Raw genomic sequence first — 23,117 nt, forward strand, 5'->3', positions numbered from 1 at the left:
ATGCTTCTTAAATGTTGAGAACACCATGAAACTTAAAATGAAAACAACAAATACAATCCTTACTGGAATAACTGACTGGAAGACAAGTGAATACCAAATATTTCTGAATCTTCTGAAGGTTTTCAGGGGTATTAAATTCCTATTGATTCTGCACATATATCTAATGACATAGCAATAAACCTGAGTTAATTGAGCTTCAGGAGATGAGCTAGATCTCTGAATCTAGCTAGAGTTACAGCAAACATTACTTTTACATTTTACTTTTACATTACAGTTACCTTAACTTGTGAAGTTATATTTTCCAAACTCACACATTAAATCACATAGCAAGCACCACTGAATGTCTTATGATAAGCATATAACAACTATGGTATATTGTGTTAGCAGTCTCTGCCTGCTTTTATTTCTTTCTCTTCTGTCCATTTGCTTACATAATTCAACAGAGAAATGCTCAATTGTGAAAAGATTTCTCGCTTAATATCCTCACGAATGTCATACTTCTGTTAAGATTCAATTTCTACGGAGCTTGTTGGTTTGCTTCTAGTAAATGCAACAAGCAGCAAAACCTTCCCAAAAGCTAAGCTACTATCCTCCAGTCAGAACCCAGCTGTATCAAGGTTTTGTGGAACAACTAGTTCATAAATATTTTTGAGTTTTTAAAAATAAAAACTCAGAGCACAAACTTTTAAAGATACCGGTTTTCTAATCTTTCTGCTTCCTCAAACCCACAGGTTTCAGAATTTGTCCATGAGTTTTTTGTGTTTATATTTGGTTGATATTTGTTTCTGCAACAGAATAAGATAATATGATTTTCCTTTCTCTGACATCCTCGTTCTGAAAATTAAATGGTAACTAAGTGTATTGCAACATGTGCAATTGTTTTTTTTTTTCTTTTCTTTTTCTACCTCCTAGACATAGCCATAAATGATCAAGTGGCTTCTCCATGGCCAAAGTCTAAGACACAAAGAAAGAGAATCTGGGAACTGGACAGAATTCCTAAGCTTAACCTTTCTACAAAGCTGAGCTTAGGAATTTACTATGCAATGTATTTTCAGTGAGGATTTAATTGTAGTGATCAACAAAATGGCAACAGAAAGAAATGCAAGGTAATAATCTGAACTAGCAGATGATAAAGAAACACTAAAAATATTATTTTGATCTTTCTTCCTCTTGAAACTAACATTAGTGGCAAATATGGATAAGGAATTTTTAACAAACTGAATCTTTCATGGTTATTTTAAGAAAATGTTGTGTATTTAAGGATACTTTTGTACTTTGCTACACCAAGTTTAACAGAACACTGACTTTAATTCCTACTTACATTTCATTACTGCCTGCACCTCGTAGACAGGCATGAGAATCAAAGAGCCATGAAAATTCTCAGGAAGTGGACTAGAGGAGTCCCACTTATGTAAAGTATTGGAAAGTTTAACAATCCGGTTTCTACCCTTAGGGATTTTCCATTCTGCAATCTCTTTTAGGGTGTACATCTGGTCATCTTCACACTCATAGAATTCTCCTTCTTGGGAAAGCGGCAAAGTAAAAGAATGAGACTGTTTATTTCTGACCACGACACAGTTCACAGCCATCATCCCATGGACCTCTTCCACTGAGTTGAAGGTGATCTGCTCATCATGTTTGATAGTGAAATTTTCCAATTTTATATCATTGGCACTGTAGAAAGAAGGATGGCCAAACCTTGTTGGCCCAATAGAGACTGTTCTTGCAATTTCTTCAATGCTGATATATGGAGTCTTATCTGCCACAACCTTGTAAAGACCTAAAACCAGAAAACTTGCATTATAAAAAGGAAAATACACAAAGAAAGTCTGGCCAAATTTTAGACTGTGAATGTTATGAAAATGGGGAGCAAAGCACATCAAATAATTAATAGATGATAGATCAAGTGCTAAAAATATGACTCTGTAGAGGTAATATCAGCTGGTGCAATGTATAGACAGCTGGAATTAGCACTTTCTTTTGATGTGTATTTAATTTCTGACATCCAGCATTCTTAATCCACAGTAAAATTTTTCTTTGCCACAGAAAAAAGAAAAATTATCCTAAATTCCTATCTGTCTTCTCAAGAAACCAGCCTTTGAGACCTAAATGCAGATGTGGCATGAGGAAACACAACATTAATGTGATCAGTTCACACAGGATAAGTTTCTTGTCTAAACATCAGTACTATGCTACCTTCCACATGATGGCTGGGAATTCCTAGACCAAGTGTGTTTAAAGATACATCCCAAATGAAAGAGTAGCACCTACAGATAGAAAGAGCAAATAGATTTTAGCATATCTGACAGCCCAGTCCACCAGCTGGATTAATTCAAAGTCTGGGTGTTGTAGCACTCCAGCCATCACGAGGCAATTAAAATGCTGAAGATCTGCAAGGCAGAAGCTGTATCTGAGCTTCCCTATCTCCTAGGGACATTATGACTTCATGTTAATCATGCCCTTTGGATCTGTCTCATTAGGAGTTTCCATTGCAAGAAAATGTGTACATTTCTATATTTGCATGAGAGTTTTCATAAAGGAAGATGAACTGAAGGGTTGAGAGGACTAAAAAGCAGGTCTTAGCTGAACTGTGTGATTCATCTGTCTTCCTCACAAGGCGTGGCAGCATTGTGAATGTTGCCTTATGGAATTGCAGTGCAGCTTCCTGAGACAGACATTGACAAAGCCTTGCTTTCGAGTGAATATAAGCAAGAACAGGGTTATTTCTAGGCCAAGTTTGCTAGTCACAAATAAAACAATAGCGACAGCTACAGTGATCAAAGAAGCCAAGCTCCCTGGGAGACACTGCCTTTTCTCCCTTTGTCTGCAAAAGTCAACCAACAAAAATCCTATGGCCTCACTCCCCTATGCTATTGACTCCTCTGAACAACAGAGAGGGCTCTTTGTGGTAAAGGTATACTCCCATTTTGGCTGTTACTGAGGAAGCATGGGATGGGGTATCAAGGAGCCTGGTTGGTACCACTAAAGACACTTTTATGGCAGCTTCAAATCCCATGAGTAGTTCAAGCTTTATGTCTGAAAGGTGTTAAATTGTCCTCAGCCAAGTGCAGGATGCCCCAGCAGATAACTAGATTTCAGTAAGGTGAGATGCTGCCAGAACACACAGTTGCTGCTGGATCTTGGGAAGACACTAATTTCCTTCGCTAGACCTCCCCTGGATGTGGGATTGTTTAACAAATTTCATCATGGGATATTGTTTCTTTTGAAAATAAGCAAGGTGCTTATTTTCTTCCAAACATTTTCCCTTACTGACTTTCATTACTGACCATAATCAACACAACTGAGGGACCTGCATGGTATCAGGGAGTCCCTAAGATTGTATTTCTTTAAATGGATATATCAAATAATTACTTCTATCACAACAGCCTTTTAAAAATAATTTTTTGGGGTGGTTCTGGTTACAGGATTGCTGTGATTCTTTACAGTAGCAAAACCCTGTACTTTCACTTTGTAACTTTAGCATCACTCTTGTTAAAGGAGACATAATTAAGATTCTGTCTGTTGAGTAGCTTTTAACTGGATTCATCAAAAGATTGGGCATATTTGGTTCTGTGTGTCCCATGTGGCCACTAGTAACTCTGGGAACTAATGTCTCTGAGGGCCTGTCAGCAACCTAAGCAGGAATAGCCTCTTTGATCTACTGCAGAAATAGTCACCAGTTGCACCAATGTCACCTATTTCTGCAGTTTTGTGCCTTCACAATTGTCTGTATGACAGCCAGCTTTTCCTGTGTGAAGTCAGTACCCTTGTGTCAGTGCATCCTCTACATATGTGTCCTCACTGCAGGAAAACCTGCAGGAAAACCTCCAGACTTTTACCTGGGCTGCAAGGAAGGCACATGCATGAATGTACAAAGTACAATTTGAACACACTTTTCTCTCCCACTGATATTTGCTATGTTTCTCACTGCCATTTTAAACACAATTATTAGTGAGGAAGTTATCTACCACAGTCCTAAGCACTACTGGAGCATGTCAGTGCAGATCAACACAAACAGGTTCATCAGCATTTAGAAAGCATCACTGTGACAAGGCACCAGTGACAAACTGAAACTGTGGAAAAGACAAACAGTGTTCTAGTACCATGCTTTGCAAGCACAAGATGGGTATCACCTCCTGGAAGTGCTGAGAGAAAACAAATAGGAACATTCTTCATTAAAAAGGATATTCAAAATACTTATGATGTGTCCCAAAGGCAGTAACTATGCTTACCCATCTGTGATACAGGAGCAAGTGTATGCCTCTCACAAATTCCCCGGAATTACATTGAAAAGCCTCCATAAACTGTGCAAGAAACTTTCAGTTGAAAGTATTTTGCAAGGTACAGATATGAGGAACATTCTTCTCTTGTATGAGTTTGACAATAGTCTAGGGCTACTAGTTTTGCTGGGGCTACAAAGTTATTTGGCAAGGCAACTATTTCAGCAAGAAACTGATGAACATCCCAGGTTGGACAGCAGGTGTCATATGGAAGCATAATTACCAGATTTCATGCAAAACTAGACACCTGATTAACCCCTTGGCTCAGGCAGACTGGCTTTGTCAAGGATGGGAGCAGAAGAATGTTTGCCTTCTGTTCTAGTCATTTTCATCATTCTGGTGACAGAATGCTTGCTTAGACAAGAGAAGAGCTATGTGCCCTTGCATACTTAGCTTCTGTACTGATAACACTCCTGACATGACCTAAGAGCCACCTCTGAGTGGCTATGAACATGCAAAGTTCCATATGTTTCTCTCTACACACAACATAGTTAAATATATAAAAGGCTATTTTGGTATATTGAGTGGAAGTCACTGCCATATTCTGCCATGATATCCTCTCTTAAATGCTCTCCTTGATACTCTATATACGTAAAAACCAAAACAAAACCACAAAAACCACCAAACAATAGTCTCTGGAACAATTCAGAGCCGTATTAAAATCACTGTGAATCAAATTGCAAAAAACAAATGTTTTCCAAATCTAAGAAAACAAGGAAACCTCCAGGAGGAGGAGACATATGGTAAGTTTGAGATGCTAAAATTTGGACATTTTGAGGTCAAACAAAAATATTTTTTACTTTTTCATAAACCATAAAATGACTGAATCAAATTCACTTAGACTTTCCCAAGAGATCTTGGTGGACGGTAAGGAGGAAAGACAGATGGGAATAACAAATTTGGAAGAAAGTCCATCTGGTTTATCAAGATCTGGCATTATTGCTCCTATAGCTCCCACTTTCTAAATGCAATCTGGTCTATAACCAAACTGTACTGATGTCCAATGGTTTGAGGGAAAATAAAACAGTCATATAAGTAGAACTATACACATATATAATAATGCTACAGGAAAATGTAACCATTCCACTCCATGAAGCCTCTGTACCTAGTGACATTTTACTAGCTGAAGTGTCTGCCTAGACATAATATGGTGATTAGTAAGCCCCAAACATCATCAGCCCATCTTTTCAACAAGTTGACACAGAGTTTGAGAATCTGAGAAAATTATTTCACTGGTATGGGAGAAAAAACATACCCAGAGGATCTCAAGATTGAATGTGCTATGGGAAAGCATGTTTTGATAGAAGGATATTTTTACCTCCCTGGAGCTTTATGGACTTCCTATTTTCAGTCTTAATTAGAGTCCTGAAGGAAGGGAGTATTTTACTCTCTTTCCCCTACAGAAAGCTGAGAAAACCAATAGTTTGGCTTGCCTAGTAGCATAGCAAGCAGCTTTCAAGAAAAAAGAAGAGCAGAACAAATCATCTGTACCAGAGTAGCAGTTTCTGTTCCCAAAGTAAGGCTGGGAAGAGCACAGTTTCTACCTTCTCTGGAGAAGACTTAATTGCTATTCCTCTTTTCTCACACCTCCAACACCCACTCACTACCTCTTCTGCTTCAGCATCTTCCTCTTCTCATCCTGTCCCAAAGTCCAGCTGTTCCTCACCTAATACTGAGATGAGCCTTTTAATGCCTAACCCCTGTTTTTCCATGGATGTGTTGGGTGGTCACTGACAAGTCTTCTGTCTTTTGACTTACAGATGAGTACTCAAAAGGGCAGTCATGCTCAGCTATGTGTCTGTCAGACCATACAGGAATGAGCAGCAGCAACAGCCAGGGACCTCATGAGAACAGGAGCAGTCCAGGAATGTTCTTTGCAGAAGAAGGAATACAACAGATTGAAATGTAATCATTTGTGCTGGCAAACAATTCAGCTGTTGTGCAAATTACCTGTCTGCTAATTTGCTAGTTGTGAAAATTGTAGTTCAAAATGTGGTTAGATGTAGTTATTGAAGTGTCTAGAGTAACAGCAGACTTCTATTATTTTACCCAGTGTATGAGCACAGAAAGAATAGGCCAGTCCTCTGAGGCATGAAGAAGAACAAATTAGAATGAGGATAAAACGAAATAACACAGATAGTGAACTTGTGGTTGCAGCGGTTTCTGTAATGCAAAGCACAGATTAGGCCTTTATCAAGGATCTGATTTGCCAGAGAAGAAAAAAATCAGTTCTGAAGACTGCAAATATGTTCAGAAAGACAAAGAGTAGGGCTCATTTAAGGCCAATGAGCCTAGTTCTTCACTCTCAGAGCTGCTATCTCCAGAGTAAACTAAATAGGAGCATTGCTCATTCGTGCCAGCATGCACGCAGTGAAAGCATACATGAGCCCATGACATGCAAAAGAGCTCATGGCAAAGGAAATGGAAAAGAGCATCAAAGAAATAGATTTCTTTGCATCAACGCTGGCAAGAGAGGACTGTACATACAATGTAAATACAGGGTCAGCCTCCTGGAGACCTGTGGATATTTTTATTGAATTAAGTCAAAGGCAGTGTGAAAAAGATAATCTCCAATTCAGTTCTGTGCTTCATTCAAGAGATGGGGCAAGCCGTGTTTCATGTACAATGTTTCATTTAGATCTTAGCACGTGTATGTAATAAAGTGAAAAGGAAAAAGGTCAAGAAAGAACAAGAGACTCTGCAGTCTTTACTCTGCAGAGCAGAATCATTCATCAGCTAAGAACTAAACTAGAGAAATGACAAATTTACGTCTTACCAAATAGCTCCTGAATGCAAAAGAGTACATATACAGAGAAAAAGAGGAAAGAGGTGCTCCCTGTTGGGCTAATAAGAAGTGTCATTATGCCCCTCTTCAGTGCTGCTGTTCAGTAATACCCATCATGTGGAGGATAATAATGATAAATTTCAGCAAAATGAACTCTGAATTTATTTTTCAAGTGAAATAACCCAGTTTTCTAGAACACTGCTTGGGAGAGTTCATAACTATGCATGAAAATTGTAGTGATTAGATCGAATTTGAAAATGTGCTCAGCAGGGCAACAGCATCCAAATGCCAGGTTGTAAAACTGATCACTTGAATGCAAATAAATCCCGATTCACCAAGTTCAAGCATTTGAAATCACAAGTCTTTCTGTTCTAACAATCGGGACCTTCAACATTAATAAATTTAGGATTACTTTTATCACTCTGTGGTGTTGGATATTTTAGGATTCAAATGTTCAACCTCATCTGCCAATCAAGATTTAGAATATATTTCTATTGGTGTATGTATTTTAGAGATAGAAGAAATTTTAATAATATCAGAGAAACTTGGATTACAAGAAAAATACCAAGTATCTTGAGAGTTCACAGGAGAGTCATATTTTAATATCTCTAGATAGCCACAGATAATTAAAAGGTCTTTGATCTCTACGTCTGGGCCCTACTAGTGCTTGAAAATGGCATTCCAAAAAAGTATTTTAATAAGTGGTCATAGAAACCACTCTGATTCACAGCGTAAGAGAAACATGAAAGTAAATTGAGGATCTATTTTTGGGGGGAGGGGGGTGTGAAAGTTATATATATGCAACTATTTCAGGGAGAAATACGTATTTTAGAGATGGCAAATAAAGGCACAGCAGAAAATATTTTTCTGTAGAATTCAGATGAAATATTTCATTCCCATGGACTTTTACATTTTATTTGTTTCAATAAGTGTGTCTTGTCTTCCTCTGCAGAAAAAGCATGTCCCAGCTTGGATGCTGGCATAACCTAAACCCTATATATGCACGTGCACACTCTGGCATACTCAGCAAGACTTTAGAAGAGCATCAATGAGGTTATTAAGTCAAGCACTCAAACACTAGAAAACACTCATATTATGTTCCCAATGCAGCATCAATTTAATTTCCCATGTGCTTTCAGTACAACACAGTGCTAATTAAATATTTAGAGTGGTTTTTTTTTTTTTTTTTTTTACAAAACTGTAGCCTCGTTCAGTCCATTAGCTAGACTGAGGGCCAAAGCGAGTCCTGGGCATGATCTCAGACTCTTGAAGTCTGTTGTGTTCTGTGTGTGCTCTGTACCAGTGTTTCCTTTATGCAGGTGTCCTAAAGCTTCTGCCCCAATCTGCCTCCCACCCCCACTGCCCTCCTCATGCAGCTTTCCAGTTTGCTTCTCTCCTCTCACCAAGTGGTTCCCATTACCTCTGCTGTCTGCAACACTCCCAGCGTATTAAATGCCCTACTTGCAAACTTGTGGGTGGGTGGGGTTTTCCTGTGCTGCTGAAACCACCTGCACCTGCCTCCAGCCTCTGATCTTTGCACAAAAAATCTTCATCCTTCTGTCCTGCTCTGACGTCAAAACTTTTTCTACCATTTTCCTAACGCAGTTTGTCTCCTCCACTTCCCACGCTTGGGATACTCACATGGGATACACACTTCTCCCTCTGTGCTTTAATCACTTCCCTGCTCAGTGCTGCTGGGCCCTAACAGTAGAGGAACTGAGATGAGAGCCAAATTCAGAAATCAATAAATATGACACATGATGAACTAGTACTGGGTTCAGTACTTGACCAGCTCTCCTTAACAAGGCAACAAGGAGAGGCGAAGATATGGTTCAAGTAACAAGTCAGTACCACATGCCAAATTTCAAGTCCATCCTCCAAAATATGAATATATTTGGATTTCTCTACAGAACAGTTAAAGAGAGACTTTTTAAGCAGAAAAACACATCCATTCCCCTCTAATCCTGTTTCCAAGCATGGAGCAGCCACTCTGGCCATCATGGAATAAATCATTAAAACAAAAGCAGTATTGAAAACAAAGTATTGAGAATATTTTGTACCCATAATAATAAAATACAGATGTAGTAATGGTAAATACATTATAGTTTAAGAACACAACAAGGTAGATTTCAGCTCAGACAAGGTTTGGCAAAGTCATAAGTAAACGAAAAGATTTTTGTTGTAATTCTTACACCAAGGGACTCCAAGTGTGGAAAGCATTACCACGAAACCATATAATATTAATAACTTCTATCCAGGTTTGAGAAAGGACTATAAGAGTTGAAATTTAAAAACTAGTTGACTGTGTCTTGTATCATCTAATAAAACTGTATTCTTGACAGCTGAGTTGTAACCTCAAATATCAATCAAGATAGCAAATCAATAAAATGAACAAAGGTGATTACTCAGGGATATAATTTCTCAAAAACATGTATTAGTGAAATACTATACCAGGAAAATTTAGTGGTAATTCCACTTTGGCTGGAAACTGGCTGACTTCATTATTCTCACAGATACTTGCTATGAGTTTATTAATTTTGAAGCCAATAACTTTAATGACATCTTCTGTTGAGAGGGAGAATTCTTTTCCAAACGTCTCATAGATGGAGTCTGAAAAGAAATACAAAAGGAAAGAAAAGCATTATTTAGCTTTTTCTCACTTTGTCATGTGTCTTTACCTCTTTGAGTGAAAAGAAAAATAATACTTAAAATATAAGAAATAATACTTATCTTGTGATAATTAGCCTAATTAGCTCAGACACTAAAGGTGCCTCTGCACAGCACAGGGCATAGCGTATACCATAGGAAACAACAGACTACAGCAGGAGACAAAAACCCATAGACCCTTGAGGTACCCAGGGAGACGACAGGAGACATCCAAGTGCAACCAGCATTTGAGCTTCCTGTGGTGACAGAAGACCTGAAGAAAGTACTAGAAATTGGAAAACTGGCAAATTAACAATGGCAACCCCTGTCCCATGTTGAAATGAGCATATTGATTCAGGCCTGACAGCAAAAAATTCCTTTTCTGTCTCTCATGTTCAGAACTTTGAGAAAAGAAACAAAGCAATCCAGCCAAGTGTTTCAGCACTTCCTCAGGAAAACCTGGAACTGTATCTTGTCCCACAAAAACCAGTCCTCCCTCCCTTCTCCATTCTAGTTGTGGTCAACCTTCACTGTTTCAGAAGCAGATGTACAGGGAGAAGAATAAATCCAAAAAACTCAAAAGCCAAGCTATGAAGAAGAAGGAAAATTCCTCCTGGTCTATGCAGGAGATTAGCAGAAGCTTTGGGGCATGGGATCAATTAATTATATATAAAGGCAATACAGTGAACACATATTGTTCCATTTGTAGATAGAATTGCATTGAACACAGAACATCAGAAATGTTGACTTTAATACTAACTTCCATTCTTCTGTGCATTTCCTCCCAAGAACTAACCAAGATCTGTCCTGAAGCAATGTGGACATTCCTGTCCTGAAATCTCATCTCAAAATTTCATTTCCCTTGTGGTGAGAAACACTGTTTTCATTTCCACCCCAATGCATTGGTGAGTGTATTTATTTGCTCTCCTACTAATATTGTTCAGCTACTTAAAATACTTTCTTTCTCATTTCCATTTTTCCTTCCCCAGAGGGTTCTCAGGGTTAATTTTGCCCTTTGCTTTATCTCCTCTGAGAAGACAGATTTTCCTTCAGACAACTGCTCTAAGCCCTTAGTTATATCTTGTTCAGTTTAAAGTCTTGTCTTTTTACTTTTAATTTTTTTTTTTTTTAACCTAGGTAAGCAGAATGGTATCAAGCAATGAGAAATATTTAAAACTGACCTCTGGCTACATAGTTTCAATCAATAATTGAGAAGGCCAGTACTGACATATCATTTTTGCTGGCAGAACTCCCTTCCTTGAAGAGCAACACTCTTTACATCTCTCCTTGTAATGGGTGGGGATGGTGAGGAGAAAAGAAAAAAAAAACCAGCTTAGCTTTTTTCTTTTTCCACCCAGATGTCACACCAAAAAACCCCAACTATTAGCTGACTGATCTTCCTGGTGTTCATTCAAGAACAATTCCAGTCCTGAATATAGCCTGGACTGACAAGCATCTCTTACTGAGTCTTAGATCTATTTATTAACTCTGCTGCAGCACCTGCAAATGGCAAGTGCTTGACTATCTCCTAGACCTCAAGAGAAGTCACTGGGAGTCCAGCCTGAGCATAACTTATTCTTGTTTTAGCCTAAACCTACCCAAAGCCTCAACAGAGCACCATAAAACAGCAGAAGAATGATGGAGAGTAAAGCTGAACAGCTGGGTAAGTGTGCCCTTTTGTGAATAGATGTCCAGACAAACCTATTGGTTGCTTATACAATGCTCTCAAAAATTGAGATGGACACCAGAAAATCCTCAGCTTCCCTGAAGAAGATGTAGGTTTTTAAAGCTCTGCAGAAGGAATCTTGATTGAAAAAAATAAAGTAAAAAAATATCTGGAAGATGCCTTTCACAGGCTGGATGGGACAACATCCCCTGGCTTCCCTTGCTGAGGACCCTATACAGGCTTAAGGTCCCTGCTGTGCTTAAATTCCAAACTCACCCAGCCGGCTTCCTGCTGCACAACCAGGATGATGACTAACTCAGAGGTATTCTGGATTATAGTGCCACACAAATATCAACCAGTGCCAGGTGAAGATACACGCTGTTTATGCATGCTTTCAACAATTTTGGTACTGAGCAGAAGACCAAGAGAACTGCTGCCCTTTAACAAAGAAGAACAATCTGGTTTTCTTATTGTAAAAATAGTGCATAGTTGTTTGCTCTGTTCAGTCCCTTAGCAATTCAATACAGACTAACTCAGCTGTCTCTGGAAATTGCTACAGCTCCCATCAGGACTCTGGCTGCTGCTAATAAGATCATGAAGTGCCATGTCTACTCACTTTTTTAATACTCCAGGTGTGGTTACTCCACCATTTCCCTGGGCAGCCTGTTCCGGTGCTTCTCTCCGGTTCACTCTTTCAGTGAACATTTTTTTCCCAGTATTTGAGATGAGCCTCCCCTGGCACAACTTGGGGTCGTTTTCCCTTGTTATGTCACTGGTTGCCTGGGGGAAGAGAATGACTCTCACCTCACCACAGCCTCCTTTTAGGTAGTTTTTGAGAATGACAAGGTCTTTTCTTAGCCTTGTTTTCTCCAAGCTTAAATTCCCCAGCTCCCTCAGCTGCTCCTCACAGGATTTATGTTCCATCCCCTTCACAGCTCCATTTTACTTCTCAGGGCATGCTCCAGAACCTCAATGTCTTTCCTGTTATTATTTCACCCCACTCCCTGGGCTTGGCCATCCAGCCAGTTTTATACCCAGTGATGAGTGCACTTGTCCAAGCTGTGGGCTGCCAGCTTTCCCAAGAGAATGCTGTGGAAGACTGTGCCAAAGGCTTTCCTGAAGTCTGAGTAGGCAACATCCACAGCCTTTCCCTCATCCACTAAATTGAGCAGTTAAGGGGCTAAAGCTCTCAAAAAACTGTTATTGAAGAATATTTAATGATTATTTCAGTCTATATTTGCAACAGAGTGATTCCACAAAACCCCCTAAGAAAATTAAAATCAAGGGAGGTCGTTGTCCTACCATCAAAGAAATTAACATGGGAACATAATCCACTGGCAAACAAAATGCTTTGCAATACCACCAGTAAGGACCATAGGATAGTACTTTTTTTTGCAGAAGAGAAGTTGGATGAATAGGTCATATAACCATGGAATAATGGAGGCATGCCACCACATTTTCCATCCAAGATGTCAGAAACCAACTTTCAACAGCTTATCAATAGTAAAACATATATTACCAGATTTATTTGAAATAGGCCAAGAGGTTGAAAGATTATGAGGGTGAGAGGTTGGGTTAATGATTGCTAACTGACTGAGACCATGATAGCAGAAGCCTCATTTTTATCAATAATAGGATTTAGAAAAAAAAGTAAAATTTAAAATCTGCCAGCCACATTTTTGGGGGTACGATTGCACATACAGTATTGATTTTAATTACATATTTGTCTGCAACTAGATTGCTTTGGCCCTGATTTTAGCCCTTGCTTGGCAGTTTGCCTGGAATAATACAATGAAGATTACATTCAGACAAGAAATATGTTACCTAGGCACTTGCAGCAAATATTTGTGCTGGTAAAAGGGAGCCAGGGAAACTGCATCGCTTTCAAAAAGGATAATAAGAGTACTTTTTCCTTTAGAAGCCATGATAATTAATCTTAAAACATTTTGAAAATTCCCACTTTGTGACAATGTGACCCTGAGAGATTTTACTTCAGCTGTGTAAGGCAGACCCCCTCACACGATATATTGAAAAATAAAATTTTAATTAAAATGCACTTTTTAAACATTTATTTGTTGTTGCACAACAATAACTTTGTTTTTCCCACTCAAGTCACAAAGAAAATGAAACTCTTTGAAAATGTAAATCAAATAACATTGAGAACAGAATCTTTTGATTTGAGAAAGAGGTATGCAATAGAATGCAAAAAACCCCCCAAATCAACATTTTAGCAGAACCCAGAATAAAGCAGCTTATTTACAGTGATCAAACAATGCCCCCGAAGGCTGTAATTAAAGAGCTTGTTGCCTTTGAAAAAACCTTTTCTGAAATGTTACTTTGTTCAATAAAAACCACATTTATATCCTTTCATAAGCTCATCTCCAGTCTGACAATCTGTGTTATCAACCACTGTGATCAGATCAAAGCAAACATCACATTTGGTTCAATATCTTTTCCCTCCATCTTTCCTAAAATGTTAAACAGCCACACCACCATCGTCCCTGACATAAGCCCTTTATTTGATTTATTTCTCATTATAGCTACAAGAAGAGCACTTCTGTATTAAAAACAGCAATATAAAATATAAATACAGTGAATGCCTGATATGGAGGATATCATTCTTAATGTCAGGGTATCTGCCAGTACCACTGAGATAAATATTTTATAATACAAGGTGAAATAATAAAATATCTCAGTAATATGTCCCTTTTTCTTGCCAGCAGCTTGGAGCTCCATTGGTGACTGCTCGAGGAGTGAACTCCTCACTGATGCTGATAGAAACGGCTCGCAATCAGGGCAGGCAGTAAACAGCAGTAATACATCACTGCTGTGGAGCTCCTTTCTGCCAAATGCCTCCGGGCACTTTAGCACGAAGGGCCAGGGAGAGCGATGCAAAGGAGACAAAAGACTTGACTAAGGTGGCACAGAGGATTATTCAGCAGGGGTGAAGCTCAAGCTCAGGCTGGCTGACTCCCAGTCTCAGCCTGTCTGATACAGGGTGCTGCTAAACACTTCCAAGTACCCACCCCTCCTTTTTTTATTATTTTTTATTTTCTTTTTTTTTCTTTTTTTTAACAAAGACCAAGCTTCTTTCCTAACAAAACCAGATTACTTTGGAGGCCAAACAGTAGGCATTGACTGCCTAGTCCCATGAGTTTGAATCTTTGAAGGAAAATATTTTCTCTTTCATGTCTCAGTAACACACTGAATTCATTGCAGCTGGCAGGCTGAATAGTCTTTGAAAGGAGATCCAAAGAACCAGGAACCTGGCTGCTTAGTGGGGAGATGAAAGATCCCCCTACATCTCCTGAAAGAGTAGAACTTTGTCCCAGTGTCCTTTTCCCAGTGCTCTTTTCTCCACTATTAATTTGTCATCAGTTGCCCATATAGGTGCTGTCTTCACTATCAGAGGTGACTCTGTTTCAGGGGCTGGGGAAATGGTTCTGCTTTCACGTAAAGGCTCTATGCCCTGGTGCAGCCATTCAGCCAGAATTACAATAGTCCATTCTCCCCTACAACATAGCTCAGCTGAAATCACATTTTTATTAAGGCTGCTGCAGGCTCTCAAAGTAATATGAAGGGCATAATGGATCTATAATTAGTGTCAATAAAAAAGGGTATCATTCTTTATGGGCATTATTTGAGGGCTAGCCAATTGTTCAGAGTTTATGCTCTTTGGCAAGAAAAGAGTTCTATTTTAAAGTTCTAAGGAGGAGAGTTTTGCTTAATCATTTAAATCATTTTATACTCTGATTAAGCAGAAGGAAAAGCAAACAATTTCAGATGGGGAGATATTAGGTGGCTTTTTTTTCCAGTCAAATACCTCCTGAGCACCAAAGATGCTCAGCAGTCTGCTGGATTTCCCCCACTAAACTCAAATAATCTAATGCCTTGTAGGGAAGAGACTGGAAATCATGCACTATGACAGACAAAGAAGGAAGCGTGCCCCAGCTTCTCTCTCTAACCCCAGGCGTGAGAGTGGCTGCAAACAGGATAGAACACCTGTATGGCTTTTATCCACCCCTCCCTCCCTAACCCCAGAAGGTGCCACACACTGAGAGCAGGTGAGCTCAGCTCCCCAATGCCCACATGGTGCTCCAGAGGCCCGAGGATGGCAGAGTCATGAAGGCAATGTGAATTTGAGTGGAAGGTCCTTTGTCAAATGACAGAGCAACTTATTGGGCTTTCAAAAAACTCTTCTCTCTTTAGCATGTCCTAAGCAACAAAAATCTTTAGGTTTGATAATTTTAGGACACAAATCTTCCAAAAGACTCTAGGTAAGATGCAAAGATGCATCTTAGCTAGATCATACCTACTTAGGCTGTGAAGGATCTGATTTTTGCCAGCACAAAACCATCAAAAAACAAAAGCCGTTAAGATTTATCTTTTGCCATATAAATTCAAACTTTAAATGTCAAGTGCTTTAAGCCATTTCAATCATAATGGACTTTAAAAAAAATTACTTCTGAGGTTTCTGATTTATTACTTTCCTGATAAGTTTATGGCCTTTTTTATTTGCTAAATGCATTCTTCTGATTCTCTTCTATCTAGAGGCTCACACACTGCATGTGGCAGCAGAGTTTTGTGCATGCAGCACCCACTATAATGGAAAGAGCAAGTAAAACCACAGCTCCCAATGAAACACCTTTGACCTTTTATTTGGGTTTACCCAAATGAGTCAGAATTACTACAGCAGTGAAGACAATGCCCAACCTGATTTTGAACAGCATTAGTCACTGTTATAGCTGTTCATGATTTATTTAGATTTATTAATTTTCTTTACAGCATTAATTTACTTTGAATTTAATATGTTTATTCACATATATGTTCAACAGAAAACTACATTTTGTTGGGCAAGGCTTAGGAAGGCTGCTCAAACTGAGCTGCAGGAGCAGATCAGTGTTGAGCACTTCACAGGTGCAGTCCAGAACTGGAAACTTGTTCAAGCATCTTCCCTACTGAGATCAGAGCATGATGCCCCTTGTGCCATTTCTGTGTGTCCAAGGGAACTAACCAGAAATAGTGGACTTGGACAAATGCCATATTCCTTCATGAACACATCACCAGGTACTTGAAGAAAAAGTTGTGTCACAAAAGCCCTGTAGCTCAGAAATAGTGTGTGCTCATGTGCTTGTGTATTGTGGGATGTTTACCCCAGGATCTTTCCTCCTATGCAATTTAACATAGTTGTTCCTTTGTCTTTCCAGAGCCTGAGTTTGTGAAAATTATCTCGGTACTTTTATAGGCTTTTTAAAGGTTTGTGGGGAGGGAAACAGGGCCCCTCCTGCTGCAGACCTCCTCCTCCTCACATCCCTGGAGCCCAAGTGCAGTGACAGCTGGGGAGCTCTCTGCTACAGGACACCAGCACATTGAGGGAGCTTCAGCAAGACAAGACAAGGAGTTAACCCCTGCATTGAGACAAACCAAGCAATTTGGGTATTCTTCCTACGTCCTGTGGCATCCGTGGGGAGGCCCAAAATTGAATGTCACAGAAAGAAAATCCCCTCAAAGGAGATCCTCAAATCAGTTTCACCCTGAGTGCCAGCTACCCAGGGTCAGATTTTTCGCACTGTGTCTGGATGAGTCATTCCATTGAGGGCAGCAGTATGAATAAAATGAGCAATATTTGACCCAAAAAAGTCAGGGTTTGTTCTCACTTCAACTGAAGAACACTTTCTTTCTTGTTTAGAATAAAACAGGCATTTGAAGCAGCTTGAACAAGTGCAGGAAAGTTTCAGTGGTTTGTATTAATAGAGAAGATTTACTAATATGCTCCAACTACTGACCACAAAAAATAATCCAAACTATTTGTTACTCTTGGCTGTACTTAAGGCTCTTGCTCCAACTTGCTCAATCAAGAGGAACAGAAACAAATGTATCCAAATGAAACCACCCTTCCAGGTTTTGATATGTTTATCTATCTTTTAAAAATCTTCTCTATCTTAAAAAAAAAGGACACAAATTAGTAAGTGAAAGCATTGTACCGCAAGTTTCACAAATTTCACATGCAGTTCTCCCTTGGCATGCACTCCACTGAGAATCCACCCAGCAAATGCAGAGAATGATAATAATTTTTAATGATATTTCACCTCTAAGAAATACTGTCTTAATTATCTTCATCAAAACTGTCTTATGCTCAGCCTCTGTTTAAATTATTTGTTGCTTTTTGTAAGAAAAAGTAGTTTTATTAATCCTGAAGAGGCAGTTTGCTTGTTTTAGTCGTACGTATTACAGACTGCATATCTTAGCATTCATCAACTCATTGGCTTATCATACTTGACAAGGGAGAAGGATTTGTTCTCTCTAGGCTGGCTTAGAAAGAGTAAAAAAGTTCTACCCTACGTGATCATTTCTGAACTGTTAGTGTTGAGAGATATTTCTTGTCTAAATTAGGACTCGGGGCAGCTGAGTTGGGATCGATAAGGATTCCTTTTGCATTCAGTTTTTCTAGCTACAATAAGAGGGTTAACAAGATCTTTTGAACTCTGTTGATGGTCAGCAGAGCCCATCACTTCCCTGAAAGGCTTGTAGAAATGCATGCTGGAAGGATGCCATTTTCCAGTCACCAAAGCAGAGAGAGTGAAACCGAAACTGCAGAGACAGCGAGTGAATGTGAATACGCAGTCAGCAAGAGGAACCATGAGTCATGTTGTTTAGAGTTGACCAAAATGAGTTTTGAAATGGAAACTAATTCACCCAAAGGGTTTTTTTGGTTTTTTTTTGGCCCTGCCTCTCATGCAGCTGTCAGAGTGCACCAAGCGTCTGCCCAGAGGAGGAATCCCAACCTGTCAATTCTAAGAATCTTTAAATCCCTTGGGTCTGGAAGGACATTAACCAAGGATGTACATGTGGGGTACCACAGTTGCCTCTTTCTATATTTTCTCCCTGCACAGATCTGGCACTTTCCTGAACCCCAGAGACTGGAGTACCACAGCTACAACACACTGCTTCACTGCATACCCAGCCTGCAGAGACAGAGGCTGCTGCCTTAGAGTTCCCTTCTCCTCAGAGAAGGAGCACAGAATTTCCTGATGTGTTTCACAGACCTGTTGTAAAAGAGGGTATGTCCTGGAACTTCATTTTACACAACACGCATGCTGGTTTCAAATTACTGAACCACAGAGCTGAGCTACAAACTCTCCCCATATTCTGGGAAGTCCCTACCCCTGAAGAAATGGGGGAATACCATTACTGATGTCTTTGTTTAGGTGGGGCAAGAATGGGAAGACTGTGGGTAAGCAAATAACAAACACCAACAGAAAAGGTGCCTTGAGAGGTTCTTAATTTTTTACAATTAAAGTTGGCACTTTTTACTGTTTTGCCATTGGTTAAATTAAACCTGGAAAATATTAAATTCAATTACCTATAAAATAATTATATTAGTATTAAAACAGACATAATTTTTGCAACATAAAAATGAAAGCCTACACTTGCATGCTATCTGTAAAAATCAGTGGTCAGACAGTACTTACCTCACTAAGTATCAATATTTACTAAAATGTTCAAAGAAAGATATTTGATCAATCAAATCAGTCCCCAATGGAGTTTCAGCAATTTAATTTTTTAATAACATATTTTAATGAGCTATTAAATTATCATGTACCTCAGTCTCCACTGTAGTTCCTTTCTAATCAGCGTTGATTACCAAGTTATTTGTATCTGGCAGACTTGCTTTCATTTTATAATCATCTTTCCTATTCCCTTCAGAGATTCAACAGAACAGTCCAGTTTCTGTAGCAAGGACATTACAACTGCAGAGTCCAAAGCAACTGCCCTGAGAGGCATCCCTGGCATTAGCAGAACCAGCATCTCCTTTCATCTGTGTTTCTGTTTTCAAACCAGGGATGACAATAATTTCTCTGCTTCTGTGTGGACTTTTGACTATGATGATGAAAAGCATTTTGGAAGAACTCAGAGCTCTTACTAATACCCCACGTTTCTGACTTTGCAAAGTGTCAGACAGTGGTAGGTGATGGCTGCAGGTTGGGTCTCAGACTATGCAGCCCCACACAGCTGGAGCCAAAGTGGAACAGAAACATGGGAGTGTGAATAAGCACCTCCAACCTTGACTATTCTGCCTAGAGGCAAACTGGTAAGGTTTCCACCAACCCCAAAGTCCAAGTGTAGCATGAAAATCACTGATATCATTCAAAGAAAACACTTTCCTCTTCTTCAGGGCCAGAACAGAGAGGGAAACAGCAAGAGAACTTCCTGAGAAAGGTGTCTAAAACATAGTATTCACTACCAACAGCAAAAGTTCAATTTCCCAGAGCTTTTCTAGCTGAAAGTATTCCATATGGAAGCAGGGTCTATAAAGGTCTGTCCATTTGCAATTTGGGGAACTACAGTTAAATACATCACATTCCAGTAGTATCAGCAGAAGCACAATTTTTTTTACAGGCCAGTAGAGAGACTAATGGTAGAATGAGTGCACACAGCATATGTTTTCTACTTGCTTTCCACTGGGAACAGTAGCAGGCAGGCTTGGGTCTGAAAGGAGAGACCTAAATTGTATTTGGTGCAACATGGATAAAGAAGCAGAATGGATTCTTTCAGAGATGTTACCTTGCCATAGGCAAGTAAATTCCCACTCTCTCCCTGGAGCTTGACTTTGCAGCTTCTAATAAAAATACCTCACCACATGGAAAACATCCATCCTCACAAAGCATTAAACTTTCCTTATGCTTCCAGAGGTACTGAAAATCTGTCAGGAACTGTAAGGCTAGTTTGCAAGTCCTATATTCACAAAATCATAAGACCTAAGTGCAGTGTGTGGAAAATGCTGCTTCCAACAGAGTAAATGGAGAGTTTAATCCCCACAGCACACAGAGCACCAGAGAAGAGCAGTGAATCAATTACACTCTGTTGTCTTATTATCAAGCATTTTGCTGTAGCCTTCTTTGGTTGGCTGCTACAGCTTTGAGGTGACAGCTCTAATGGATGTAATAGACCATTATTTACTCCATTAGCCATTCTATGTACCTGCCTATACTATGTTAAGAAATCTTGCCCTTTTTGTGGGGGGATTCTGAAGAGGGAAATATACATTAACATTTACATATATACAAATTCTTCCTATTTTAAATTCTTATACAGGAAAATTAAGTATCCCTGGTGATTGATCAGTTTCAAATGATCACATGTAATGCTTTAACAATTGGTCTTCTCCCTTACTATCTGCAGGTTATGCTGAGAATGGTTACAGATTCCTATGAAATCCCATTCCACAAAAGCACTTAGCTGACCAGGCTGACTGTGTAGCCATTTGGGAGCTATTACAATCAGCGCACAAACGCTCAGATTTGGTCCCAGCATCCAGAGCAATAAACCCATATTCCCTGCCGATAGACCTGCCGTTACCCACACTGTGATTGCTGGTGTACTGCATGGGGTAAGAGACATCAAAAAGGTTGGTGCAGAGGCAGAGGCATCTGCCTGAGGAAGGACTAAAGAGTGGTTGTCCTAATGGAAACTTGAAGTGCTCAAAGTGGCCTGTTCTCCTGTTTAGCAATATAACAGGAGTTACTCCAGACTCTCTTGGAAGCACTAGTATTTCAACAGAAAATGTAACATAAATCATAATGCAATCACAGAACAATGTGTCCACCCCAGCTGCCAGACACAGAAGGAAGGAAAATATTCAGGAAAGATCTGACACAGACAGAGAGCTCAGGGAAGGAGGGAGAGAAAGGGAGCGAGGGCCTGGCCTGAGAAGACGTTTTGTAGCCCTAGATCCTGCAAACCTGTCAGGCACCAAGTGTCTTGAGCATCTCAATCTTCCTCTGAAGCAAGGAAGAAGAGGATCCCACAGAAGCCTACTACAAGACATTGGTGTTCCTAGGTACTTGCAAGTATTTTTGGGATATGATGACTCTGAGGGCAAGGAGCCAGGCAGAATGTATCAGTCTTTCTTGTTGTATAAGCAAGAGACTTGTGCATGGCTGTCGGTGCTGCAGCTGCTGCACTGGTGGGACAAGTATGAGAACAGCTGAGAAGCCACCAGGAGCAGAGGATAGGAAGAGGTAGTGCTTCTGAAGACCAAAAAAGCACCACAGCAGTATGAGGTCACTTTTTAATGCTAATATTCTCCAGTCTCTGGAGCACATACCACCCCCTCCCAAGGCTAATCAGCGCAAATAGACTTTTTCTTTCACATGTGAGGAATTGCTACAGAATGGTCTGTGTGCTTACTCACCAGTGTTTTTCTCCTCAGGAAAATTGAAGGGTTTAGACAGCATGTAGAATCACAAACTGAAATACTCTGGCTACAAAAATGTACTGGTATAAGTTTTACCATCCTTGAGCAGTAGGATGCAGACTGTAGGAACTCAGAAACCTGCAGACAGCTGGGCTACCATCATTTTATCATAGCATTTTGTATATATATATCTATATATATACACACACATCCCATAGTATTTTGAGTACACCTGTATACACATATATATGTATATGTACACATATCTACATGTAAAAATGCATATAAATTGGTTTTTGTATTACTTCTGCTTCCTAGCTCAGTGAAAAGAGATGAATACTGTGGGTACTCCAGCTTAAGGAGGTGATCTTCTCCTTTTTAGTTTTAATTCTACTCTTCATCACTTAGGCTGTAATTTTCTTATCAAAAACCTATTTGTCACAGCTGCAGGACCAGTTTAAAAGATAAAACTTGAACAGTCCACACAGCAAAGTTCAGAATAAGAGTATTTTCAAAAGTTTCTGGTAATTTTAGCTAAGTTTATTTCCCAGAACATTTTTCTATATATCAGTATTATTCATAGGTAGTTTCCAGGGCAGGCAGGATGGGCAATCAGGAGCACGTGGACAGTACTCTACCATTACAAATTCAGTATGCCCGTTCCCATTTCCTTTCTGCTCAAAGAGGCTGCTGTCATGGAGGGAAAAACCACCCACTCTGGCCACAGCTACTGATTGCCAGTCAGACTCTGACCACCTCCTCCCTCCTACTATGGAGCAGCATGGAAATATTTAGATTGATGTAAATAAAGATAGATGTTGTGGATCCCGAAGTGGGTGTTTCGCTGAAGCTGAAGCTGAAGCAGACTTCAGTTCATTTCATGAAACCCTCTCTGTTTTATTAGTTGAACCCATGTTTTTCCATCTCAGTGGCATGGAAGTACTTTTCTTTTTCTAGACTGATACATGGGCTTGACATGATGTCTTCACTATCAATGAACAAAGTCCAGGCCCAAACCAAGAGCAGATTTTTCCCTCTAATGCAAGCCTCTTTACCACCTTTCAAGAGTGTTTTGTGTACAACCAGAGCACTAAAAACATCATAAAAATAGATCTGCGGCAGAAAAACCCAGTAAAATATTACCCCTGTGCTGCTCCTGTCCAGCTCAAACCAGCTCCTTTGCATTGTTGCGCACTAGAAGTGCCCCCAAATACAGGACAGAATTTCAGGAAAATCTTATGATCCTTCATGGTCACTTTCCAGACTCCCTGGTTCTTTATTTCTGAGACAGAAGAGACCTCTTCATGGCAGCCCCAGAAGTCCAAGATGAGTTAAATAAATCAACTTCTGTGAGGTGATTTGCAGTTGCTGGATTTATGGCTCTGTGTAAGTGCAAAGCAAATTCGTGTCTTATTCCAGTACTCTTTCTGGGATATGATGAGGGCTAACTAGTTTCTTTTTCACTGCCAGTGAGAAGACCAAATGCACACTGCACCAAAGGCATTTCCAAAGCTATTGATAAAACACTCATTCTTCAGCTGG

General features: G+C 39.7%; 1 protein-coding gene across 1 annotated transcript in view; it reads right to left on the reverse strand.

The window, feature by feature from the left end:
* Positions 1-23,117, reverse strand: part of THEMIS (thymocyte selection associated) — a 71,369-nt gene that overhangs the window by 48,031 nt on the left and 221 nt on the right. Inside the window, exons 2-3 of the mRNA XM_041470081.1 lie at positions 9,517-9,675; positions 1,322-1,780 (exon numbers count right to left, since the gene is read on the reverse strand). Coding sequence (XP_041326015.1) covers positions 1,322-1,780; positions 9,517-9,675 — 618 coding nt within the window. The remainder of the gene's footprint in view (positions 1-1,321; positions 1,781-9,516; positions 9,676-23,117) is intronic.

Source organism: Pyrgilauda ruficollis, unplaced genomic scaffold (genome assembly GCF_017590135.1).
Source record: "Pyrgilauda ruficollis isolate IOZ18807 unplaced genomic scaffold, ASM1759013v1 scaffold24, whole genome shotgun sequence".
In the NCBI taxonomy this organism is placed as follows: domain Eukaryota; kingdom Metazoa; phylum Chordata; class Aves; order Passeriformes; family Passeridae; genus Pyrgilauda; species Pyrgilauda ruficollis.